Source organism: Melospiza melodia, chromosome 4, assembly GCF_035770615.1.
Source record: "Melospiza melodia melodia isolate bMelMel2 chromosome 4, bMelMel2.pri, whole genome shotgun sequence".
Classification (NCBI taxonomy): Eukaryota; Metazoa; Chordata; class Aves; order Passeriformes; family Passerellidae; genus Melospiza; species Melospiza melodia.
In genome coordinates this window covers 74144769-74172069 of record NC_086197.1, presented here as the reverse complement: position 1 = coordinate 74172069, position 27301 = coordinate 74144769, and the positions used below count along the sequence as shown (strand labels likewise).

Below are 27301 nucleotides of genomic sequence, written 5' to 3'. Positions count from 1 at the left end.
TTTGTCTGCTGTGAGGGCTCCTGCTGCATGTCCAAGAATGCAGTCTGGTTCTTCACATTCATAAAAAAGTAAATGCTTGCTGTCTGGAAGGCTGCTGCAGACCTGGTGTGATACTTATATTTTGCTTCAATAGTTCTGCTGTGATTATGACTGAAAAACATTTGAAACTGGACATATCCCCAGGCTGGATCAGATATCTGACCAGTGCCCCTGAGCCAATGGGCTACATAAGGAAATTTCATGTGGCTGACACTCACTAATGCAGGGCAGCAGTAGGACTACAGGCCACGTGTGGACAGGAGGCAGGAGTGGCTGTCAGGGTTCCCACTGCATATTCCTGCTGGTCTGGCCATTCTCCTGGGAGCAAATGTGCCCCATACTGTCTTTTTCAGCAGTTCCATCTAATTTCCCTTTCCCTCTCCCCATTCTTTGTAGGAGGTTTGGAATTCTTGTTGCACAGGAGCACCCATGAGTGCCTAGCCTGCTCCCATCACACTGGGCTGTAACTGAGCTGCAGGGGAGCTGCCTGCCTGCCATGCCTGCCCTGTCAATCTACAAATAAAAAAAGTCCAAATGACCCTGTATGGGCAAAGTGTTACACTTAAGTTGCTTTGTAAAGTACTTTGCAGAGATGTAAACATTAAGCATTAAGGGAAGATTTAATTGTCTTTTTTATATACCTTTATATACCTTCATTTGCCTGAATGTTTCCTCATGTCAGCATTTTTACAGAAGCCAGTGATATATTTGCTGGGATGGACAATGAATGCAACTTTGAGTGGGTCATCTATGAGCTGCAAAGAGAAAGAAAATTCTAGATAGTTCAAGAATTGTTAAAATGATAAGTTCTTTGCTTACATATTTATTTTCAATATTTTTTTTTATCTCAGGTTTTGGATGAGAAACTTATTTTTGTGAAGGTGCATGCACCTTGGGAAGTGCTGTGCACGTACGCCGAGGTGATGCACATCAAATTGCCCCTGCAACACAATGACCTGAAAACCCGAAAGTCAGCTTTCAACTGGTTCAGTAGGCTGTTCAGGGTGGACGAAAATATCATCAAACCTGAGCAAGAGTTTTTCACTGCCCCTTTTCAAAAGGAACATTTGTCCAACTTCTACATCCAAGACAAGGACACATTTTTCAATCCTGCAACCAGAAGCCGAATTGTAAGTCAATAGAATAGTTCTAGCATTTACCCATAAAAAGAAACTATTCCTTTTATCTGATCAGTGTAATTACCTTCAGTGGAACATCCTAAAAAATTTAAAATGTTTGGGATGCAACAGTCCTCTGTGATTTATTAAATAGCCTGGACAATCCAGAAGGAAAACTTTAGTTACATTTATCCTATTTCTCTTCCACCTGAATTTTAATGAGGGATTTGAATGGTTTGTACACCCTGTGCAATTATTTTTGTCTACACTTAAGAGTACTGCTTACTCTTTCTTAACTTGATTGTATGCTGATACAGGTATAGCTGTGTATGATTTCTTTCAGGTTGCAAGGACACAATTTATTTTTTTTTTTTCATTTCAGGTTCATTTTATCCTGTCCCGTGTGGAATATGCAACAAAAAATAATGTGAAAAAGTTTGGCATTAACAAATTACTGGACACTGGAATCTACAAAGCAGCATTTCCCCTTCATGATGTAAGTCTGGTTCTTGTAACTAAAATACACTTTTGAAATAGAGGTCTGAACTATATCTAGAGGTCTGAACTGTATCTAGATATATATATCCTCGAGGTATATCAAAGAATAGAAGCACTATTCATTACCTTATTCCTGGACTGGTATTATATCTACATAGAAGAACAGGATGTGGTTTTGCTAAAGAGATTTTCTTCCAAAGCACTTTTGGTTAAAAATGTGTTTCTATAAATGAAAAACAATATATTTTACTTGAGATTCTTAGACTTGTATTTTCTGGGAGATGTATTTCAGTAAAGTACCTGGACTGAGAGATAGCTCCCATGACACACTGCATTATCAGTACTAAATCAATGTTTCATTAGTATGCAATTTTCCAATATTAGAATTTCTGTCAACATTGTTATAAAGATGTAGACTACAAATCTCATTTTAGGATGTGTGAAAGTCTTGCACAGTGAGAAGCAGTCCCTTGGTTCCCAAACATTGCAGCAGACATGCATGAGACTCAGGTTTCTACAGGAGGACACTGCCCAGCCAGTCCAGTGCCTCACAGGTGTTGTCAGAATCTTGCAGATAAAAGCTTCACTGCTTTCAATTTCACCTTGCAATAATAAAAATTCCAGCTTTTGCAGCTACACTTCTGAAGCTTTTTAAATTATATAATTTGAATAAGAAAGTTATTCTGAAAATTGTTTTGCATACTGAGGCTAGCAATAGCACTAAAAAAAAATCAAGGAGAAAAAATCAGATTTCAGAACATTTGACAAAGAAACAACTCCATGTGAGGCTGTGAATGCAAAGTGAGCAAAGACTGAGGGCTAATTTTCTGTATTCTATCTATTGCATAACTGCAACATCCCAACTTGTCCCCCTCAGAGCCACCATTCTGTGTCCAAGGTGTGTTCTGTCAAGGAGACATTGAGAACATGGGAGGTCAGGAATGATAACTGCTTCAGCCGCATGGACTTGGCTTAAAATATTTAGGAGGCCTCCAAGGTTTTCACAGAATTTTTTAAGGCAGAATCAAGACAAACCATGTTTCTTGTAAGTAATTGGATTTACAGAATAGATTTGTGACTAGCCATTTTTAAGGTTTCCTTTTAAAGATTTAAAACCTGCCTTGCAGGATATTTCTATCATAGCACGGGAAATTTGGACTCAGTATGACTAGTAATTAATGACTGTCTTTTTATACAGTTGAAATTATACATAACAGCTATGCTGAAAATGAAAAGTAGCAGATAAATTTCTACAAACATTTCTCACGTTTTTGCATCACAGATATAGAATGGAAAATATCTCAAACAAAGCAGGGTTTATTGGAATAGCTTTTTTAATAGCCTACTAAGAAATACAAAGATTATCTCCATATGAACTCTTTTTTAAATTTAAAACAGATACTAGAGACCCTGGATTTTTCTCTCAGTCTTTCCAGCCTGTACTCTAGTACAGTATTGAAGGAAAGCATGTGTAGCATGTTAAAGCTACTTAAAATCCATTTTAGTTCAGTCCTGTTCTCTAATTAGAACGGATCCTTTTTTATTTTCTATTCCTAAGTGCCAAGATGCTGACATGTGCTTAGATTAAGTTCATGATGAGTCCCTGTTATTTTCAGCTCACATATGTACAGCATTTACTTTAGCATTCAGTGCCTTTCTGACAGTCTTCTATCCTGAATCCTGGTGTGCTCTCAGAGCTGCTGCTCCTTTTCCTAGATTTGCAGAAAGACTGTCTAAAAGCTACTCCAGACTCTAGCTTTGTGTCATAGAAGTCATCTGTAGAGATGAGAGAGGAGCAGTTCTGGTTAGATTTTAGTGCTGTCTTCTCATGCTCGTTCTGTTTTGCAGTCAAGTTTTAGGCACCTGTCGACTGATCCCAGCTGCCCAAGTGAACGATATCTCCTCTACAGAGAATGGGCTCATCCTAAAAACATTTTTAAATTGCAGCCCCTGGATTTCATCAGGTTGGTGTGACTGGCGCTGGACTAATGCAGGGAGAAAGAGAAATCTACATCATAGGTCTGGTTTTGGGGAAGTCAGAGACACAGGTCAGTTCTGAGGGAAGATACATACACCCAGATCAGCTCATGCACAGGAGCATAATTTGAGACTGGTTTCGTGATGAGCTGATTTATGAAAAGGCAACCACTTAAAATTTTTCTTTGCAAGCCATGATCTTTTCTCTTTTTCCTTTCCCCTCCCACCATTTCTATCCTTTTACAAAAGCATGCAATGCTATTCCACCCCAAACTTGAAACCAGAGGACTATGACAATATGGGTTGGCATAAAATGTGTGAATTGAAGAACCATTTGAAACAGAAATGCAAATTTACTTGCATTTCAGGAAAAAAAAAACCAAACAAAAAAAAAAAAAAAAAAAAAAAAACCCACAAAAAAAACCACTTTTCTCCTCCACAGGAAATACTATGGAGAGAAAATTGGCATCTACTTTGCTTGGCTGGGCTTTTACACAAATATGCTGACTGTGGCTGCAGTTGTAGGAGTTGGCTGTTTTCTCTATGGATACCTGACAAGGGACAACTGCACATGGAGGTACCTGGTTTAATATCACATACAATTTTGGTCAGTCCTGTACGCAGGGGGATAGTACAGGGCTTGCAAGACATTGCTTAATAAAGGAAGCAAAATTAAAGGGCCCAAGAACAACTGCCATGGTGGATTTGAAACAAAGGCATAAAATATTAGATAAATAATGGATATCCATGGACCATTACAGTGATAGACATCTGGGAGTTTGCTATTTCATAATTTTATTTCTGTTTTGCATGAGGTTCACCATACCTGGTGTAGAAACACAAAGAAAAGAGTGACAATCAGAAGTCAATACAAATTGGCATAATACGTAATTTTCACTGTGGTAATCCTTACACTGGATACCCAAAGATGTTAAAAGTTTCTTTCCTCTAATTTGGTAAAATATAGGAAGAGCAACAGCACAGGGGCCTTCAGCTGCTTAGGATACCTTGGAATGCAAGGCATAGCCATGACACAGATCCTCTCATCAGAACACAACAAAATTCAATCATGGCCAAATGACCCAGGGAAAAAAAAATGATGGCATTGTGTCAAAGGACCTACAGACCATCCAGTTGTAGATCCCTCCTGGAAGGGTGCTCACATTCCATGCTGAAGGGCTATTCCACAGCTCCACTCCTGTGCCCAATTTTTACCCATTTAGCTTTTTGCCAGAATTATAATTCATTTTAGCAGCTCAGCTCCCTCCCTGGTGTTCAAACCCCTGATGTAAGGTAGGAGGTAATTACATTACCTTTGGTCTCCACCATGCTGGGTTAGCATGTGTGAGATGGCAGCTCTTTTGCCATCTCTCAGGAGATACACCTGTAAACCCATGAATCCTTGCAGCAGCTCCCCTCTGCACAATTTCCAGTCTGATCCTGTTTAGGAGACCACAGGGCCTAGGAAGCCCTTGGGGCTCTGCAGCTTTTCCTTGTTCTGCTGGGCAGTGCTGCTCTTCCTTCTCCCTTTAGACTTGCCACAATAGCAAGCAACCGTGGGCTTCCTACTGAAGAGAGTTAGATCTTTTAAGAATATTATTTAAGAGTTTTATTTTTAGTGTAGGCAGTTTTGAGAATTATCACCATGTACAAGGGATGGAAATGATTTTCCTCATGTGTCATCCATTTTTGAGGTGAGGACTATGAATGGAAATGGGGATGTGTTGCCAGGGCAAGGGGTGGAATCCTTTGGTGGAGATTACTGGTAAATTATTCCCTAATTCCCTGAGATTATTGCACTGTCTTCATGTGTGAAAAAGGACTAAAGAATTATTTAGTGTTGGTGAGTGACTGACTAGTTTTGTTTTTAGCCAAGAAGTATGTGACCCCAACATAGGAGGTAATATCATAATGTGCCCTCAGTGTGATAGAGCATGTACCTACTGGAACCTCACCATCACTTGTGAATCATCCAAGGTAACTCCATTTACAGCTTCTAGACATGATTTTGATCTTTAGTTGCACTTTCCCTAGAGCTACATATAAAGCAATGTTGGTCCTCCATCAGTATCCTGCAGAACTGCTAAAAACGTGCAAATAGTTGTTCCTTTTGATACTCAACTTCAGTGACTCAACTTCAAAAAGTAACAACAACAACATTAATTGCTCCTACTTGATCTAAGATGAAAAATTTAATCTTTTTTAGTTAACATTGTTACCACTATTTGATAGGAGAATAAAATTATTTCAACTGAAAATTGGTTTCATTTGGGGGTACTTGGTTTTGAGGGAAGGAAAAATTCAGTTAAAGCCTTGATCCAGTAACTGAATCAATTTTCCTAAGGAAACATTTAAAGCTTATTTTGACATTTCTAATTTCTGCCTCCTCCCTGCATGAAGAAGTTATCTGGATCCCTGCCTTGAATTTGATCTGTGTTGCCAAGGAGAAGATGGGTACAAGGGGAGGCTGGTGTTGGCTATGACAGAAGCTGTCACTCAGCCACGTCCTGTTGCCTGCTCTTTATTCCTGTCAAAAGGAACCTCACTTTCTTTCCCTATTACCTTGTCTCACTAAGCTAATGTTAGCCTTTCATCATTCCTCTCTGTAGATTCAGTCCCAAAACTGCAATTTTTCAGCTATTCATCAAAAATATTTTGCCCAACTTTAATGTGCTGCATCCGCACACTTACGTAGTAAAAGAAATAAGATTGCAGGGAAAAAGCTATAATGGAAAAAAAAAGGGAGATAGTGACCACAAAGGTATTTCATCAGTGTGCTTTTACTAACTAACTTATTTGTTATCCTGCTTATGAGAACCAGATGTGCCCATGGCCTTAGTGGCTGTACTAAAAATCCATAATTCCATCCTGAGTTCCCAGACCAGAAGCACTGTTTTTCCTCTTAGTAAGCACCAGATGGAAGGAAGTTTGATAGCACTCCATTTTACTATCACTCATAATGCATATATGGCTTTTATTTTTAATTCTGAACTTTGCATTTAATTTCCTTTATTTACTGGAGAGTGGTGTGCATGGACAGAAATTGAGGAAACACTGTCCACAAGGGTTGTTTATGAAACTACACAAAAACTGAAAATCAACATTTTCAGTAAGCAGCTTCTGGGTTCTGTTCTGGGTTAGTGTAGAAGAATAAAAAATGGTCAGTTATATTTTAAGATTTTTTTTTTCTTTTCCACTTTTCCAGAAACTCTGTATATTTGATAGCTATGGAACACTGGTGTTTGCAGTATTTATGGGAATATGGGGTAAGTCAGTTTCAACAACTGTGGTTTGTTGTCTAATTTTGGCCAAGCCTCCAGCATCAGCCAAAGATAAATTTGCACTGACTTCATTTGCTAGCACTCAGGAATTCACTGGAAAGTAGTTCCATAGAAAACAAGCACATTCACAGGAACTCATCACAAACAAACAAAAAATTGTAGTCTTAATTAGTCGTCAGTATCTGTTCTGATGACTTGAAGAAAAGTCTGAGGGAGGTGGTCAATACTGCTACATGTTCATCCAGCAGGAGCCAGCCACATGCTTAAGTATATCTGTCAGAGGAGCTGGGTTTTTTCCCAAAGACTTATGGAGATGCTTGTGCTATTAACAGCTGTGTAACTGCACAATGCAATTGAAAAATAGTCATTTGTTATACTTCCCAGGAATTTTTTCCTTCTGTCTTTAGTTAAGAAGTTGATTGTAAAAAGTGTAGTAGGTTATAAGCACTAGATTTATCTTTTAGCAGAGAAAATATATATGAAACCAGGATGTTTCCCACAGGTGAAAACACTTAGTGCTAATATTCAAGGGATTAGGCAAGGTTTATTTCCCTAGGAAAAAAATATTTTATTCATATTAGCAGCTTTGTTAATTGGCTTTTATTGCAATGACTTATCCAGTAATTGTGGAAGTTAAGTTCCATGTTAGGTCTGCATACCAGGGGCTATAGAGAATGTATCTCATGTAATATTTTGAATTCATATATAGGCTGATAAGAATGCAAAATTTGTTTCCTTTGTAAAACATATTTTATTTTTATTTCCCTATGATGACCTAAAGTGCTTCAAAATAACTCTTCCTTTAAAGAAATGTAAGATAAAATGTATAACTTTAAAAGGAAGTTTTTTTCCTAAACATATGCTGAAGTCAAAATACCAGCAGGGAATTCACTAAATTAAAAGTTATTAGAAGTTTGATACTAATGTAATCTTCTCCCATCACATCAAGAGTTAATTTATTGGCAATTTGGTTTTTAATTAAAATTGTGCTTCCTGTTTTGAAGAATGGTTCCAGGAGCAATAATTACAAAGTTAAGCTTCATGGTTATAGAGATGGCTGCAAGGTCTATTAGTATTCTTGTTGTTAAGTCCACTATATAAAGAGGTGAATTATATTACAGAAATTCAGCCAAAATTGTACTGCATCCAAATGACCCATGGTCCTGGTGTAATTCCAGCTGTAATTTTCATCTTGCTCTATTACTTTTTTAGACCTCCTTGTCCAAAACAATTAAAATTAATACTAGAATCTTAGATACATTATTGCATCATTAGCATCAATACACTTTAATAAGAGCATATTTTCTTGTGTGTATTCCCTTCAAAAATCCTAAAGCACTATAAAACACCAGGAAATCTGGCCTCAGGAGCTAGCCCTTTTCATACATTGATGCTCTGCCAATTCTCCCTTTGCTGGTGAGACTAGATTGGCAGAGGTCATGAGCAAGAGGCAGCTTCTGCTTCACTTGCTGCCATTCCTGGGTCCCCTCCCTGAGGAAGGTCAGTTAAATGTTCTCTAGTGGAGGCACTTCTTGTCAGACCTTGGTGGCACAGCTTCAGAGGCAGAATACCTGGGCCGGCCTGAAGGGCAGTGTTGGGGAGCACACAAAAGGGGACACCATTCAAAATGACATTAAATGACTGCTTTGATCTCCTGATTCTGAAATGTCATGTGTTTCCACTGTTGAAACAGTCTTGCTTCAAAATAAAAGGAAAATGGCAAATCCAGCAGGAGCTCCTTTCCTGCTCTGGAAGACACAACACAGCTAATAGGGGAGAGCTGTCCCTGTGTTATGTGCCCTTCTGTCACAGTTAGCATGTGAGGCTGTCATCACAGAAGGAGTCCCTGCACTTCTGGGCTCTCCAGCAGCAGCTGAATTTGCAGCTGGAGCAAATCAGTGTAGCCTGTAGACTCCTGTGATTTGGGCTGGGCAGCAGTTAAAGTTTTATGGAAGACTAATGTCCTTGCTCTGCAAGAGAAAGCAGATGAGAATCTGGTCCTCCACTTGCAGTTCCTTGCTGCTTCCAAGCATGAAGGGGTGGGGAAGTCCTCGTGAAAGCAGCCCCTGAGGAATCAGGGGAGCAGGGTTTTCTGGAGTTTTGCATTTGCAGATGCCAAGGTCATCTCACAGCCCAGCCCATGGAGTTTCCTGGCTTTTAAATGTTTCAGTTTGGGATTTTTCAACCACACCTGATTTTAGACATAACCTTTAATGTTCGGACTTGTAACTGCATGCTGCTGAGGTTTCATCATTCAGAATGAAGAGCCAAACTAGGAAAAAACCCCTAAATTGTAGGGCTAATTACTCCCAGACAATGAGAGCAATGAAAGTGCAGTGGTTGGGTACTACTCCTCCTGGAAACAGTGCTGCAGAGCCGCACCACTCATTTAATCTGAGACTGCACCCTCTTCGAGAATGAAGCATCCAGGTGTGTGCCAGGGAGCATGGTACTGACACCCAGCATCCTGAGCTCCTCCCAGCCTTCCCATCTGGCTTTGTCATTGCCTCTGCTGCCAGATCTGCCTGTGTAATGTCTTGGGACAAGGTCATGAGTTTGGCTGCATTCATGTTTAACCATTACCACTTAGGCATCTGTGTACCTGATCCTCAGCACTTCCAGCTGCAGGAGCACAGTCCAGGAAAACAGCTGGCCCAGCCCAGGGAGTTTCTAAGCTCCATGCCATGTGAAAGAGCTGCAGTCTCTTTAGGTTTGTGCTAGCAGAGCAGGAAAGACAGCTGTATTTAAGCAGTTTTACCTGAACAGACATTGGTTTTGTAGCCTGCAAATTGATAACTTGTCTACACAAAAATTGCAGCGTGAATGAGCATGAGCTCTTCCCTGTGACAATTTTTCAGATACTGAGTCCAATTTTTCTAGAAGTGTGCACTTTCCAGCATTTTGTCTTCACATATCCAAACTATTTACTTTCTTAAGTATCCCATGTTAAACTTTTTCAAAACAGTCTGTAATATAAAATCCAAAGTGCTCATATTTTTGCATCAGGCAGAAAGAAAATACATAGATAAAGTATATACATTCTTTAGTATGTGGTTACACCACCATTTACCTCAGGTTTCTCGTATTAAAGTACATATACAACCAACTTCATAATTGCCTATAGGAGTAGATCCAGTTGTTTTCACCCATTGCATTAGCCAATAAAGGTTTTATTCCATGTCTGTGAAAAGCTGTATGGAATACTGAGCCATGTGTTATAGCCCAGAGGGGGCAAACAGTATCCAGTACTCATGTGGTATTGCTCATTTTGTCTGTCCTTTGGGTAGTTACCTTTTTTTTGGAGTTCTGGAAGCGACGGCAGGCTGAGCTGGAGTATGAATGGGACACAGTTGAGTACTTGGAGCAAGAGGAGCAGGTCCGCCCAGAATACGAAGCTCGCTGCACTCACATAGTGATGAATGAAATCACTCAGGTAAGGAATATTTTGACAACTGGTGTAGGCATGCTGTGAGCAGACACCATGAAAATGGTGACTCAGGACTGGAGCTTCATAAATCAGCAGTGCCTCAAATTGGTAAGCTGGTCTGAAAAGAGTGACTTGATAAAGTACAGATGCAGGGAGAGGGAATTGAAATCTAACTGAAAGCACTTTAAAGTAGTTGCCTGTTTGAGGACATTGAACTGCTGAGGTTCCTCTGTCTTAAGTAAACAGAAGTAGGCATCATCCCCAGCTTAGAAGACTAAGTCTACTTTATTAAATGCCCCAAGAAATTGTTAATTGTTGCTGCCAGAGGCCAAGATCACAGAGCATTTGCTATCTTTACCTAGAAATGCATCAGGAAAAAAAAGGTGAATAAAGGGAAACGATGCATTATTGTATATTATGCCAGGAATGTTTTTTAACCGAAGATGTTTCTGTTTGAAACATGTATAAATAGCTATTGTTGCTAAGTGCATATGGATGAAATTATGATTAATAACAACAAATTTGCAGAGACAAGGATAAGCCTCATTTCAATGACAGAGGATTCATATTTATGAGGATCTTAGTTTAGATTTCTATTTATTATACATTTCGGTAGCTTTAGCTTTGGCAGCTTACTCAAGCTCAGTTTCACTTTTTATTATTCTCTGTCAATAGATTACTCTGTCTTTTGTGTAATCATTTGCACTGCTTTCACATTCCATCCACGTTATAGTGGTGTTTATTAGAGGGACTTGAAAAGTTTCAAAATTAACTGCCATAGTTGAAACTATCCTATAGAGGTCTTCTTTTTATATCTTGTGCTATCAAAAAGCTTGTAAACCTATGCCACCTTGAATATATAAAGTCATAGCTAGAAAGTTCCTTCCAGACAGTTCAAAGAGTGAAGAATATGCTAAAATATTTTATTTTGATCCTCAGAGATTCTTTAAAGACTCAGTGAATTTTCACAGTACCACATTGAGGTAGTCATTTTCCTTGGGGAAGTCATTCCATTGTTCGTATGGAATACATTGAGAAATACAGAGATCAAGGACCAAAATTTTTAGTGCCTGCTAAATTTAGCCATTGAAGTTTGAAAGATAATTACTTTGGATGCCATGATCAGCCAAGAAGGATGGGTCCATTCAAAAGAAGTATGTACTCTGTAATGGCTGAAGTCAATAACATCTGAGGGCCCTCTACCTCTATGGAAATCATTTTTGTCTTAGAAGGGGCAGCAAAAAAGACACCTATAATCAGGCAAGACTTCTGAAATTGTGAATAAATGTTGAGTTTCCAGGAAACCAAAAAAAGGTACTTTTTTCCTTTTTTTCTTCCCTCAGTATAATAAAGAGTTCAATTGGAGCACACCAAAAAAATGAAAGAGGATTGTGTGCTTCCTTGATCTGTTTCCTAATCTTTTACAGCAAGAAGAACATGTGCCATACACTGCATGTGGGAAGTGTGTGCGGATGACTTTCTGTACAAGTGCCATCTTCTTCTGGGTAAAGTTCTTCTCTTATTCTTTCCCCTCATAAATTCACTTTTCTAGTAACTGTCCTCCTGAACTGAACAAAAAATGAGAATGGAGCAGGTTCAGCTGGATTTCCATCTCATGCATAAATCAAGCCCATAATGTATGGACGCATAGCTGTGGTCACCCAGTAGTCATTAGCATACAGTATCAAAATATCCTGCAGCTGTAGCTTGTGAGTTATGCTTGTGAAGGTGGTCCATTGATTTTTCCTTCATTATTTTAAGACAAATGCCTTTGCTTTTAGGGGGGCAGTAAGGGGAAGACTTTGGTTTATGTGCTTTCCTCCTTGCTAGTTTCTGTCTGATTTGTTCCAGCTGTGTTCTTCCATATTGTGTCTCACAGTCCATGACCTCTTTCAGGTTTTGTGTTTCACTTAACAGAGCAAAGCTGGGAGCTCTTGAATCTTCCAGAGCTGCTACTTTAATTAAAACTAAACCTTGAAAGCAGTCCAGTCAACCATGACACAATATATAACACAATGAGCAGGCCTAGAGAGATTGCCTTGAAAAGCTCTGTGTTTTAGCATGCTCCTCATCTGTAGCACATATAGCAGCTGGAAAAGACCTCATTCTCAGTGAAAGGATGCAGAGAGGAGATAGAGTGGTGTCTGGCAGCCCAGGAGAGCCTCAGCATTGGCACATTTTAAACACAAAGGAAGAAATACCCATTTGCAGTTGGATTTAAATAGGGCAGACTCCGTGTTGCAGGGAAGAGTTTTGTTCTGGGTTTGTCACTTGTGTTACTGCACAGTTACTGAGTGCTGGGTCAGGGAAGGTAGTTCATGGCAATTTGCTGAGATAGTGAAAAGAAGATACACAGCCTGTGGACCTTAAACTGAACAATAGCTAGAGAACTAGCAAAAAATAAAAGCAGGAAGAGACACAGAAAGAGGAGATGGCAAGCAAGATGGGGTACCTGGATCATTACTGCAATTCCTGCAGACCACATGACTTGGCTTCAATTTTTTCTTTTCCTTTGATGGGGTCTGTAGTCTGTAATAGTATCATGTGGAAGAGAAGGTGCAGCCCCCTCCATAATCAATGTAGACTCACTAGTACATTTGCCATCCTGCCCATTGTCCAATATGAAGAGTTTTCTCCCATCACACGCCTCGAGGTGCAAGATTTGATTACACTTCTTGTTATATTGGCTTACATCAGTAAAAACCCTTGTTCTTAGTCATAAAACAGACCATCTCTTTTCTTTCCTGCAGATTTACTGTGTTACATGAAAAAAATGCTTCTTTCATGGATTCTCTATTTATTGCTTTGTATCTTATTTGATCATCCTCTTGCAATAGAATGACAGGCACAAAATTACTTTCCTTTTGCCTATCATAAAAAGTGTTTTGAACTCACTTTTTCCTAACGTCGGTGGTTGAACATGAATATATTTTCTTGCATTCCCTTGGCAGATCCTTTTGATTATTGCTTCAGTTGTTGGAATCATTGTCTACAGGCTCTCAGTTTTCCTGGCGTTCTCCTCAAAGCTGTCGCAGCACGTCAACGGGACGGAGGCGCTCCGCAAGTACCTGACTCCGCAGACGGCCACGTCAGTGACCGCCTCCCTCATCAGCTTCGTTGTCATCATGATTCTCAACATCGTCTACGAGAAAGTGGCAATCCTGATCACTGACTTCGGTATGCTGCTGCTCTACCTCAGGTGGAAACGTGGGGTAGAACAGCTAGAAAAAAATAGCATTTATATGTATAGTAGGTATTGCAGTAGGTGAACACCTGAATCCACATCTTCCAGAATTTTCCCACAAAAATCACACGATACCACCTAGAAATTTTCTAATATAGATTTTCTCAGTATCAGAGAAATATGATATTCAGCTCTTTGCCTGAAAAGGCCTTACATAGGCAGCATGAAAGATGGATTGTTTACAGTTTTGTGCTTGTGAAACAGACAAAACAAAGAAAATTACTACAACAACCAAGCTTTATGAAAACAGATCAATAAGGCATAACACATTCGATTATGTTAGCTTTTGTTTATGGGGAAAATAGCTATTTCCTTGTAAATAAGTGAACTAAGATCACCATTCCAAAGCTACATACCACTCTGATGTTCTTAAACAGATAAACAGTAACAAATAATATTATTCTCTATATCCAGGCCATCAACATCAAAGTAGCTATTTTACTTTAGATGCCTGTAGTAGTTTGGTGTTTTCACTTAATACTGTTTCATCAGTTCAAAGTGTTACATTTGCATCTTTGTCGAGTCCGTTGGATTTGGGTGCTTTTTCTTCCCCTGAGTTATTAGAATTTTTGCTTCTTCTCTTTCTTTATTGTCAGGGAACAAGTTCTTTTCTTTTTACAACACATAGAGTTTTAGAATTATATAATGGTTACAGTATACATGGGGATTAGGTACAATCTAAATGATAATGCTCTCAGTCATATAAAGGAATATGAGGCTTACAGATACTTTGCAGCTGAGGCTCTGGAACAGCTTGTAGGTTACTTGTATATTGGGTTGGGTTTTTTAAAATTTATTTACTTTTTTTCCATTGCAGAACTTCCAAGGACACAGACTGATTATGAAAACAGTCTGACCACAAAGATGTTCTTGTTCCAGTTTGTCAACTACTATTCTTCATGCTTCTACATAGCCTTCTTTAAGGGTAAATTTGTGGGTCACCCTGGAAGCCCAGTTTATTGGCTGGGAAAGTATCGCAATGAAGAGGTAAGAATGTAGAATGTGTAATTAATCCAGGTATTGTGCTGCAGTTTGGAGTGTATAAAGTAAAACATAGTTGTACATATTTAACCTTAGGGTTTAAAAGTGACTGCCTCCCAACTTACCTCCTTACAAACCCCTAGCATGAAAGAGTATGGCACAAGACCAGTTGGGCTTAGAAATGTATTGCACATACTCAGAAAACCTGTACTTTACCATGGTCCTACAATCTGTGACTAGGCACACAGAAAAGAGAGAATATCAGTGGAAGCATTCCTGTTTTGCTGGGTGACCCTGACCTGGTGATAGCACAGAGCTGCATGACTTCACCTGGTATTTCACTCTTCCACTCTTCTGTCAACCTACCATATGTGGCCTGGATTTGGCTTTTGCATACCTTACTGGAAAAGTTTGCCTAGACAGTCTTCTTTGAATGGTTTCAGTAATGTTATTTTAATAAATCAGAGATGCATAATTTTAAATGTTTCATGCATACTTGAAAAGTTACCCAACCTCAAAAAAATTTTCCTGTCTCTCCCAACCTTCAGTGTGATCCAGGTGGATGTCTCTTGGAGCTCACAACCCAGCTTGCCATCATAGTGGGAGGGAAAGCCATCTGGAACAACATTCAGGAAGTGCTTGTTCCGTAAGTTCAAATTATTAAGTAATCTGCTCTTCCATAGTTGAAAAACACTGTTTTGCTTGATGCCTTCAGGCATTTGGTCACTCAGTTTGGTAAGTGCATATTGTGTTCCGAAAGAATAAGACTTGTCTTCAGAGTCTTTTTTGGTCGGGTAGTCTGGGCTGCTGTCTCTGCTGTTTTAACTGATTTTAATTCTAATCAGAAATTCTTCCTTCCTCTGCATGTCAAACTTGATGTGTTTCAGGTTGCATATTCAAAACTGAGGTAGTAAAAGCTATGATAATATTAAACTGAAGACTTGCTTAATACTGATTGGAATGATTTGTTGTTATACATTGGGATTTTAAAAGTCATGTATAAGTTACTATTTTAACTCATTTAGTAGATATAAATCACTGTGATTCTGGTACATTTACACTCTTATTTATGGCTTGTAAAAACCCACTTGAAGGGTAAGGCAACAAAAGTTGCCTTTCTTAGGAAGAAAGTTTTGAATAATTCATAAATAAATAAATCTGTTGTTTAAATCTACAAGCAGAAATGTAAAAGCAGAAATGCCAATTTTTTTTTTTTTTGCGTTTACTGGACTTCTTAGGTTCTTTTACCAATGTTAGTGTTCCTTTTCTCCCTGTCTGATAGTTTGGTCAAGAATCTAATTGGAAGATATTCTGCAGCTGCTAGATCAGAAAAAGTTGTTCCCCGTTGGGAGCATGACTACCACCTCCAACCCATTGGAAAACTTGGACTATTTTATGAGTATCTTGAAATGGGTAAGGAACAGTTTAGTCTGGATTCACTACCACTGCTGGGTACAAACATGTTCAAAAGAAAATCTTCACACAAGCAATGTGGAATATGGTGGGCAGAGGAGACATTAATGTTTTCTGAGACAAGTTTTGATTGAGCCATTACAGGTGGTATTACAAGCTTTTATTAAGCAGCTAAGCCTTAATCCATTTTATAACTAGGAAGCAGCATGTGATTGTACAAGGAGGAGTGCTGCTGCTTCCTTGCCTAATCCTGTGAGAAATGCATTCAGAGGGCAGAGCCCTGTCACGTTCTGGTGCTGCACAGCAGAGCCCTGTGTCACACTGCTCTGCTGGAGCTCTGCAGTCGCCAGGACTCGTTGCTGGTAACCTCGGAGCTGGCAGGCCGTGGCTGGTTTGTTGCCACCATCCATTGTATGACAACATTGCCAGTGTGCTTAAGACAGTACCCAGACACCAGTTTGATGATTGTTGGTTTGGGCCTTCCAGTTCAGTGCAGAGACAGATAGTCATGAGATTTCCAGGTCTTCATGACAAAGATGTCAGAAAGAAATGGATATTTGAATACCCAGAATAGTTCCTCATGCTGTGTTGTGAATTGTAATATTTTCCTGTTGCCTTCACCTAGCAAGTTTCTCCGGTACTGTTGTGCTGCTATTTTCTCATCCCAAAGAGTCACGAGGAATCGAGCTATGCTTTCTTTTTTCTTCCACCTGAATTTGGAGTATAAAAACCATACATGCCTGCACTGGCTTATCTCCAGGAAATGAAAGCCTCATCAATGCATGTAACCTCTCCCTTTCACAGTTATTCAGTTTGGCTTTGTGACCCTGTTTGTGGCGTCGTTCCCCCTGGCTCCTCTGCTGGCTCTCATGAACAACATGCTGGAAATCCGGCTGGATGCGTGGAAGCTGACCACGCAGTTCAGGCGCATGGTGCCGCAGAAGGCTCAGGACATCGGGGCCTGGCAGCCCATCCTGCAGGGCATCGCCATTCTGGCCGTGGTCACCAACGTAAGTACGGTGCAGCAGCTGCTAAAGAGAAAATGCCTTCTCTGCAGGTGCTGCATCCAAATGTGGCAATGCTGTGTGTGGCAGTGCAACTGAAATGATCCTTAAGGCACACGTTCTTAAAACAGAAATTCAGCTTCTTTCTTGTGCGCCGAAAAATACCACGTGTGTTCAAAATTGTGTATCAGAATGAATTTTCTGAGAATTTGGACTCTAATCTGTTCTTCAGTTGTACTTAATTTTTTAAGTACACAATAAACTGAATTTTAAGAGAATTTTTCAATAGTTTCTTGAAATTATTAAGAAAAAAATTCTGATTAATATACTTCTAACAATGAAATTCAGACATTTCACCTTTTTTGTATCAATTCACCATTATTTAATTTGTAGGCTGCATTGTGGGAAGAAAAATAAGCCATTATTATTTATCACTGTGGATTATTTGTGGATTACTAAACAGGAGCTAGTATGTATTAACTTACAGAAAATTCTTGCTGCTGGCCTTTTTTAAAGGAATAATGACCACTGGTTTCTTCTGCAGGCACAATAACACCTCAGACTATCCATGGGGAATAATAGCCTTTTTCAACAAGGTCACTGTTTTCTTCTGTTTTCAGAGAGATCCAAATATGTTATGCTATTGGATAACTGTAGTTCCTAGTCAGTCCAGCTGGATCTTGTAGTACCAATATGAAACTAGAAGTTGAACATGTATCTTAAGATTACTTTAAAATATTGTGCCGTATCACAGTGATATTCAGGGCAGAGTTACAGTGGCTTTGGTGACCTCACGTTGACTTGGCCATGTGTAGGCCTCTGTGAGGAATGTGTTTGTGCCCTGCTTTTGGCAGGTGATGTCAGTGTGCAAGCAGAGCATCGGCCGCTCACTCTGGGGGCTGTCGCGTGCGAGGGGCTCAGCTCCAGAGACTGCCACGTTCCAACAGCCCCGCTGCACGTGTTGTGAGGACCTCAAAGAGATTGGTATTTATTGCTAATGAAGTGTGGGCCATGAAGCCATGTGCTTGAGCAAATGCTAGAAGCTGTTTCCCTCCTTTGAGTGGGTTTCTTTCCTTTTTTGACATCCAGGAACTGATCCAAGTCACCAGTCTTTAACAACCCTGCCTTGATTTTGCCTTACCTTACAGAACGTGTTTCTTCTCTTTTACATGACTTGTTACAGCTAATTATACTTGGGTAGTGTATCATCTTCCCCTTGGTGCATCTTCTCCTTCATGCATGTTACCTTTGTAGCAGCTGCTATCAACTTTTGCACAAAGCTACCAGTTTTGTGAGTTGCCGTGAGGCACTGGACTTGCTACTGCATCTGTTGTTGATTTGAAGACTGATTTTAATTAGTTATGGTATAAATGGAAAACTGTGTGCAGTAAGGCTTGGGAAGCAAAGAATGTGCTGTTTGTTTGTAGTTCTCCAGTGCAATAGTCTGAAATGCAGCCCATAATTCAAGAGGAAAAAAGTTTTTCCTTTGAGAGGATGCCGTAGGATTAGTTCTCGTATTTCTGTCCTTGAAGCTCTCTGGAGCACATCTGGAGATCATTCTGAGAGAGGGAGGAGAGTGAGACAAGGCTCAGATTTAGGATGATGAGAGACCTGGGGCCTTGCAAAAAAGATTCAGTAAGATCAAATATTAAGCTCTGTAAATACCATATTCCAGTGTCTTTCTGATACAAAGAAGCAGCATCAAACTCATTTGGTCCAAAGGGAGAAGAAATTTTTTTGCCTTACTGTTAAGTTGATAATAATTCATTTATGGTCTGACTAGATGAGCTAATGAACAGAAACAAAGTTTATTTAACAAAAATTTTCTATGCTTGTAATTCAGACTACAAATACTCTACTTATACTCTACTTTTAACTCTACTTCAGAGTTAAAAACAGAGAAATTTAGCTGTGAGGTCGTCTCCCTGCAGCTGCAAGACACAGTACTATATACTTCTTGTCAGTCAAAAACTCCTACTCGGCATGTAAATATAAACAACACATAATTTTCACTTCATTTCACACTGGCATGTAATGCTTAAAAACAGTTTTTAAAAGTGCATGCCAACTACATTTGATTTAAGCCAAAGTGCAGTACAAGAAAAACACCTTATCCTTGAAAATTTTCAATGAGTTTTAGACCTAGGATGCCTTCTTTTTATTTCTTATCAGCCAAACTTTCTCTCAGCTGAACTCACTTGTAACCATATTCTGGAGAACTAAATACAGATCTTAGGCCACAGTCTCAGAAAGAATGTTTCTGCAACTTTTATCTTAACTACAGTTTAGCTTTTCCGGTTCTTCAAAGTAAGCCAACTCAAAAGGTCAGACACTAGGATATTATTCATCATTTGGCAGTGGTGCTACCTGAGGTAGGGTGGGTCTTGCCCCCTTTTCAACTCCCTGCTCTTTCCCTTTGCTGTCCTTCCCCCTTGGTCCTGCCTCTTGCATTGTGCTGGCACAAGTGCTGTATAGACACATGATGAATCAGACCAGGGAAAGGATCCAGGGGTGATTCCCAGTCAGATCAGCATCTTCATCTGGTCTGCTGAATGGGCCCAGGACTGCCCAAGCCAGCACAGAGCACAAGTCAACTGCTGGAGGCAGATGCAGGATGTTCATTTAGCTAGCACTGCCACCAAAGCATTGTTCAAGGAACTGTAGAAGAGTTATCCACTTTTTTTTTTTCACCCTTTCCCCTCTCTCCCCTTCCCTTTTTCAGCAACTGCTACAAATACCTCCTCAGGCTGGGATTGTCTGGCTGGAAATGCTGCACAAAAATGGAAAATTTTTTTGTCCTATGTCATCAAAATAAGGAAATACAGATCTCATTGATTACAGACTGGCATGATGGGGAATAGGAAGCAGATATGAACCAGTTTTTGTGCTCCTCTGTTACCCATTATTGCTTGACTTTGCCCCTAATTCTGTCCTATGATTTTCCTGTAGTTTTTTCTGCCTCTTTTATACATCTGTGCCTAAAACTCCTCCCGCCTGATCTCGTCAGATCCCTCCTTCACACCTTTCTCTTCCATGTCTCTGCCCTGGTTCTTTCCATCCATGTTGCCAAGTGGGTATTTTTATCCTGGTATGGGACAAAACACTTCTCTGGGGCTGCTGGAGTGCAGCTGGTCGCTCCTTCCCAGGTGCCGGGCACCAGAGACGCCTGTTGTCGTGAGCTGGCTGGGCAGCCTCTTGCTAAATACTCAGCTGCAGGTCTTGCCAGTGGAAAGTCTTCCTCACAGGGAAACCCTTTGAACTTGAAGTAGCAGGGGAGGAAATTGGATTAAACATAGTTAACCTGTCCTCCAGAATAGGATGTTTTGGGAAACTCATGAGTTCAGAAAAGACTTCCCACAACAAACCCACAGATCGTATTTCCTACCCAGTTTGTGACTAGCAGACTGAGTAGGACAGGGACTCTCTTGGGAGCAAGATAAAAACAAATGGTCACGTCATGTAAAACAGCACTGTGCAGCTGCTGCTAAAAAAATTATCTTGGCATCAAGAGTAGTTTCCACATGTACTACGCTGTAGTAGTAGGCAACAAGTACCAAGATGAATTTGGGCTGGCTAGCACCTCAGAAAGGGTGGGAGGTTTCTAGGATCAGAGATGGATCAGTTATATATCTAATTTATTTAATTCCTTTACTCAGACATCGGAGAACCTGGTGACATTTAATTCTCTATTACTGAAAAACTCCTCTGTTGTTTCCATTAGTTTCATCAGGCAGAATTTCTTCAAGCATCTCATTAGTACTCATAAGAAGCACATTTGCTGATCTTCTCTGCATGCATGTGAAAGAAGTGTTTTATAGTATAGCTGTTTTAAGACATTCAGCAGAGCTAGCAGAATTTAGGAACTGTACAGAGTACACATGCCAGAAAGGGATTGTTTTGTGCCCATGAGAGACTTACATGCTCATTTACAGAATGAACAGCCACTGATGGGAAAAGAACATATTTTCTATTTTTAGCTCCTATGCTAACTTTTGAGATGATAAGTATATGGCAAAGGAATGCATATTAAAGCTTATTTCTTTAATGCTGCTCTGCTTTTTTGTCTTCTCTGTCTGAAACGCAGGCTTTGATCATTGCTTTTACATCTGACATGATTCCTCGTCTGGTTTATTACTGGTCCTTTTCTGTCCCTCCTTACGGGAGCCACAGCACTCACACTATGGAGGGGTACATAAACAGCACACTTTCTGTCTTCAATATATCAGACTTCAAGAATGAAAGCAAGCCTTCTTCCCCTTGGCTCGGGAAACAAACAACATGCAGGCAAGTGTCAAATAAGTATTTGTCATTTTCCAATTACAAAAATAGTTGTTTTTATTTCTGGGCCATCTAATTCAGAAAACAATATCCCTTAAGAAACATTAAAACACAGGAGAACCCAGCTTATTTTGAATGGCTGAATGGAATGGAAGTATTCACCCATAAGTGCTACTCAGAAAATTCTTTTTTTTTAAATTGGGCTTTCTCCTAACTGATAGTTTTCAAAAAAAAAGCACCTTACAATTTTTATCAGTAATTCTTAATAAAATGGCAAAAAAACCCACGACGTTTCAGCCAAATATAGCTTACCTGGCAGATACGGTTTTGCCCATCGCAGCAGTTGCCCGAGCTGACTGTTCTGGACACGTGAAGCAGGGCCATGTCGTGCTCCATCCTCTGGCCACAGTGCCGTACTGCACAGATGCCAGAGACAGCTCCTGACTTTCCCGTTTGCTTCCAGATACCGGGATCTCCGCTACCCTCCTGGTCACCAGCACCAGTACGAGCACAACATATACTACTGGCATGTCATTGCAGCCAAGCTGGCTTTCATCATCGTCATGGAGGTCAGTGTATGGGGCTTTGAGCAATGCCTATTTAGTCTCTTCCCTCCCTGTGGAAAATCCTTCAGAGGCTTTCGGTCCAGGCGCAGCTGTGATCTGTGCTAGCATGAGCAAGAACTTGGGAGATGTAAATTAGGAGTAGCAACACTGGAAAAATAATTCCCTGAAATCATGACATCAGCTGAAGATTGCCCCACAGAGCTGCAGCTTCTTTTCTCAAGAACTGTAGAATAATTTTTAGTGGCAGAAATAGAATACATGTATTTAGAGGAAGTTTGCACATAGCGTCCTGAATGCATGTGCACGATACCTGTTTGTAATGCACGTACATAATGCAGGTACAATACATGGCAGAGTGAAGTCTATAAAGACAGTCCCTGCAAGAAATGATCTTCTCTAGATGACCATCAAAAAACAATTGCTCTTTCCTCTTCAGCTACAGCCTGGGCTTACGAAAGATGGAAATCAGTCCAAGACGAAGAGAGAGGAATATTGAGTATTATTTAATTATAAAATGTGTTTAGGTCCTGATACAGGGACTACTGAAGTCATCAGAAACTGGTTAGAGCAGATTTCCTGTATCAGAGAAAAGTAATTGCCCCAGAGTGATTTGAACAAACATAAAAAATCTTATAGGAAACTGTAAAAAGTGTTTCCATGCAGGAGGGAAGTGCTGTGTACCAGGGTTTCCCCAAAGCAGGCAGAGAAGTCCTTGCTCAAATCAGGATTGGAAAATCAGAAATTATTGTTTATCAGATAATTATTCTATCTTATTAGTCATGTCTTTTTAAAATCTTTTTCTACAGTTTTAGATACTGGCACTGAGTCAGCTCAGTGTCTTAAGACAAAAAGTGACATTTCATTTATAATGATAATAATGTCCTGTTCAGCCTGACTGACATTTTTTTCATTTTCACCTTTCCCAGCATGTCATATACTTTGTGAAGTTTATTATTTCATATGTAATTCCGGATGTATCAGAGAAGACCAAGAGCAAGGTCAAACGAGAGAAGTACCTCACACAGAAACTATTACACGAGAATGATCTCAAAGGTGTGAAAAAAACCATGGGCAAAATAGCTGACAAAATCATCAAAGGAGCAGACAGCACGTTCCGACCTAAAGATGAATAAGTACTTTTTCATATGGAATAACAGTACTTGGACAGCTAATATCTGTCCAGATATTACCAATAGCTATCAAGCACTTTGGATGTACTAAACATTGTTTCTTGCAGCTCTTACATGCTCACTTACCAGTTTCCCTTGGACAAATGCAACCACTGCAATGCAGACAAGAGTTATCTTTTTTTAAAACAGCTTTTTAGAACATATTAAAAAAAAAAAAAAAAAAGAAAAAGGGGAAAATTATTTATCCTCTTAAGAAGATGCAGATTAATTCCCAAACACCTAGGCTGTTTTCTACTTTTCTTAGGCATCAGCTATTAGATAACTAGTCTAACTTGAATAAACCTTAAGAACAAGAATGATTTGCTATAAGAATACCATCGCATCCAATGAAGGAGTTTTGATTGCTTGCTAATACAGACCTCAGCTATAAAATGAAGAGGAAAAGCCAAAACATGAAGGAAAAAGGAAGAAAATACAACTCAAAATCCCACTGTTAAGCCATTGGAGTTGACATACTAAGCATGGTTGTTTGCTATTCTGAATTAGCTATGCATACTGAGACTTAAATGGATAACAAGATATTTCAATTAATCATGGACTTGGATCACAAGAAGCAACAGGACTGTAAGCCCATCCTGTTCATCAATCTCTGTGTAAACAGGAGAATTGCCTTTGAAATCAATGCATACAAACTGACCTTACAGCATGCCAAGTGAGTAGAAAACTCAGGCATTTTATTCTTTCCGCAGTCAATGTTCTTTCATTAGTTCACTCGCCCATTCTGAGCTAAATGCTCATGGCCCTGAAGGTCTCCTACCTGTAAAAGCAATAAATGTTAAAAGTCTTTTCACATACTAAATCAATATTTGTGGAGGGCTGTCTTTTGCATTTCTCTCACGCCAGAACGTGCTCTTCCCTGAGGTTTTGACATAGGACGAATGTGCAGCTGAACATTTTGATACAACATTGCGTGATAAATTCTGACAAGACTATGAATCTGTTGGAATTGGAGGTTGGAATAAACCATTTCATAGGCCTTAACCATGCTGTGAAGCTTTGAATAATATGGAAGGATGTCAGGGGTATGGAGGCATGTGCTACAGTCATCAGTCATCTTCAAATCAGGCTGCTGATCTCCCCCCTTATTTTGGCTCCAGCTGCAAACTGGGAATTAGGGAATTACAGATTAAGCATGTGGAATGCTATTTTGTGCCTGAAGAAGTGATATTGCAGATTATTAACTTGCTTTCTCTTTTAACAGTTTTAATGAACAAATTTATATAAATCATGAAAACCAAAACCTTTTAAAAAAAGAAAAATATGCCTGTGCTCTATAAACCAGGTGATTATGTTTGTAATTTTGTACTCTTCTTAAATGCAATAGATATGCAGAATTTTTAGGCAGATTATTCATATAACTTTTTAAGTATGAAGTCCATTTACAGAAATTAAACAGCATTTGGAAGATGCATTTTATCCAGTCAATAATCAAAAGGAATTACACCTATGAACTTTGCAGCAAAATCCCCAAATACTCAGTGCCATGTAACTCAAGCCTGTCTTTTGAAGCAAACCCTATAGAATCATAAGATCATTCAGACTGGAAAAGACCTTTAAGATTATCAAGCCTCACCATTAACCTGACACTGCCATGTCCACAACTAAGCCATGTCCCTGAGCGCCACATCTACATGTCTTTTAAATACCACTCTCTGAGCCCGGCCACCCAGCCAGTTTTTATCTAGCCAGCAGTAGATCTGCCCAAGCTGTGAGCAGATCAGCACCCATTCAGCCCCAGGGACTTGTGTCTGTCCAAGTGGTGTAGCATGTCACTGAATGTTTCCCCTTGGATCATGAGGGCTTCATTCTGTTCCCTGCCCCTGCCTCCCCTCCTCCCAGGGGGCTGGAATCTCAGAGAACAACTGGTGTCACTACTAAAGACTGAGGCAAAAACAGCATTGAGTACCTCAGCCTTTTCCTCATTTTTGTCTGTGTGTTTTCCACCACATCCAGTAAAGGATTGAGAGTCTCCTTAGCCCTCCTTTAGTTGCTGATATGTTTATAGAAACATTATTATTGTCTTTTGCAGCAGTAGCCAGATTAAGTTCTAGTGGGGCTTTGGCCCTTCTAATTTTCTTCCTGCAAAACCTCATAGCATTAATCTTCCTGAGCTGTCTGCCCCTTCTTCCAAAGGTCATCAACTCTCCTTTTTTACCAGTTACAGCCAAAGCTCCCTGTTCAGCCAGGCTGGTCAAATATTCTTTTGAATATTTCCAGGGATGGAGACTCCACAACCTTTCTGGGCCACCTGTGCCACTGCTCAGTCATCCTCACAGTGAAAAAATGTTTCAGTTTCTGCCTCTTGTCCTGTCACTGCATAATATACCAAATTTTCAGTTGAAGCAAAGTTTTGTCCAAAAACTTTATTAAGGAACAATTTTAGTGAAGTAGTCAGGATTTCCCTGTGGAAAATGAGTTGGTTTAAAAAAGACAGTTGGCTCCTTTCATACTTGAAGCTTTTGATTTTAGCTTTCAGCTGGACCTTTCTCATTTGCAGTTGTGTTCAGATGAGAGATGCCATTTTTATTCCCTCATCAGTGATCACAGTACCAGTGTGCCTTAAATACCTTTCCAGGTGTGGTGTTAGAGGGCAGGTAAGGAGGCATCCTGTGATAAAGGGGTGGAAATGCAGCACAAAATGGACCATTTCAGGTTATTATTTGGTCTTAAGGAAGCTCTTTGAGAGTTGAAGAAACTAGGAAACAAATTAATTGTCATACTGTGAGCAGTGGCAGGGCTGAAGGCTGATTTTCAGAAGTGCCTAGACTTATGCTCCCTGTGTGATACCTGGGGAGTCTCCAAGTTGTTTCTTCCTGCATCAGTTGTCATCATTTCCTAAAGGGAGAATTCGCCCTCAGTGTCATGAAGAGTTTATATTCCTGCCTTTAAAATAACAATTAAAAAACCTGCTACATCAGCAAAGCCTATGTGCCTGTGGCTTGGGCTCCTCCCATAATAAAATCCTAATCAGCCCTGAGTGTGTTTCTATGTAACCTTTTTTGTTCAAATAACAAATGTGCTTTGGAAACTGGTCTTCCACTTGTCTCCATTTTCTGGGGGGCATCACAGGTTAGTCTGGGCACACATGGGCTGAGTTCCTTTTGGTTCCAACTGACCCAGAAGGCAGCTTTAAATATGCACTTAATGGCCACCAGCAGGCCTTTAGTCTGCTGAAACCAGAGCTGGGCTGAAGAGTGGTGAGCTCTGCATGGGCATCACCCAGCCAACATGAACTTTTTGCTCGAGTGATTTGCTTCTGAAATGCCATGCTCCTTGCTAATGTAGCTGTAACATTTCATTTCAGAAGACATTACATCAGGAACTCAGTTCAGTTTGCCGTGTGCTCAGTGTTATTCACAGCAGAGTTCTGAATCAGAGAAAGGAGAGGGAAACCAACACAGTGCCTAATAATTGCATTTTAATAGTTTGAGTTAAGCTGTGCAGTTTCTGAAGCCTCTACCTCCAGCTGCTGAAATGTGCTCTGCTTGCGTGCCGGAAGCTCTGCGGAGGCTTAAGAACAAAATGCTGGGGGCCAGTTGCCAACATATGAGTATTTGTAATTTTTTTTTTCTTTTTTAGCCTTTGTCACTTTAATTAAAGATCTGCTTGAAGGAAAAATCAGCATTTGTTTTAAACTCTGACTCCATTTTACTTTTTTCTACACTTGATACGTAGACCAGACTCCTACCTTGTACAGATCTATTGAAGTCAGGGTAAATTTGGACCAGTGACCATTTCATTGCCTTACCAAGCACCATAAATTACAGACTATCACCACTGTTTTAGACTCTGTGTATGTCAATAAAATTCAGAATGTAAGAGTGTATTTTTTATTTTTTCTAAGAATGTTTGCAATTAGTTTCTGAATATTAAGATTTCTTTATATTTATTGTCATTAAATAAAGTCTATTTTAAAATATCAATACATCTGATGTTGATTAGTGTTGTTTGTTTTTCCTTGAATGATACTGCTGCTCCCAAATGCTACACTTAAATTATTACAGTGTCATCCCTGTCTTAATTTCCGTATTCATCCTCCTTTTCAATCTTATTCCATTAAAGTGTTGCTAGTGCTGAAATTTATCTTCTGGGTTTTTCTGCATCCCCTAGATGGAAGTCATTCCTTCCAACACCACGTTGATGACAAGAACCATTATGTTCTCATACAAATAAACAGTTTAGGTCTTTATAACCTTTCACTCCTGTCATGATAAACCCTGTGTTATGTTTCAGAGTCATCATTTATTTCTTCATCTGGATCGAGTCTGGGATGTTCCCACTTCCA

General features: G+C 39.7%; 1 protein-coding gene across 1 annotated transcript in view; it reads left to right on the top strand.

Moving 5' to 3' along the window:
- Positions 1 to 26939, top strand: part of ANO6 (anoctamin 6) — a 71818-nt gene extending 44879 nt beyond the window's left edge. The window contains exons 5-20 of the mRNA XM_063155177.1: positions 891 to 1169; positions 1540 to 1653; positions 3504 to 3619; positions 4075 to 4209; positions 5504 to 5609; positions 6838 to 6898; positions 10201 to 10346; positions 11768 to 11845; positions 13292 to 13517; positions 14402 to 14571; positions 15114 to 15211; positions 15848 to 15978; positions 16783 to 16988; positions 21067 to 21266; positions 21724 to 21829; positions 22753 to 26939. Of these exons, the coding sequence (XP_063011247.1) occupies positions 891 to 1169; positions 1540 to 1653; positions 3504 to 3619; positions 4075 to 4209; positions 5504 to 5609; positions 6838 to 6898; positions 10201 to 10346; positions 11768 to 11845; positions 13292 to 13517; positions 14402 to 14571; positions 15114 to 15211; positions 15848 to 15978; positions 16783 to 16988; positions 21067 to 21266; positions 21724 to 21829; positions 22753 to 22959 (2379 nt within the window). The 3' untranslated portion in view covers positions 22960 to 26939. The remainder of the gene's footprint in view (positions 1 to 890; positions 1170 to 1539; positions 1654 to 3503; positions 3620 to 4074; positions 4210 to 5503; positions 5610 to 6837; positions 6899 to 10200; positions 10347 to 11767; positions 11846 to 13291; positions 13518 to 14401; positions 14572 to 15113; positions 15212 to 15847; positions 15979 to 16782; positions 16989 to 21066; positions 21267 to 21723; positions 21830 to 22752) is intronic.
- The last annotated feature ends 362 nt before the right edge of the window (positions 26940 to 27301 follow it).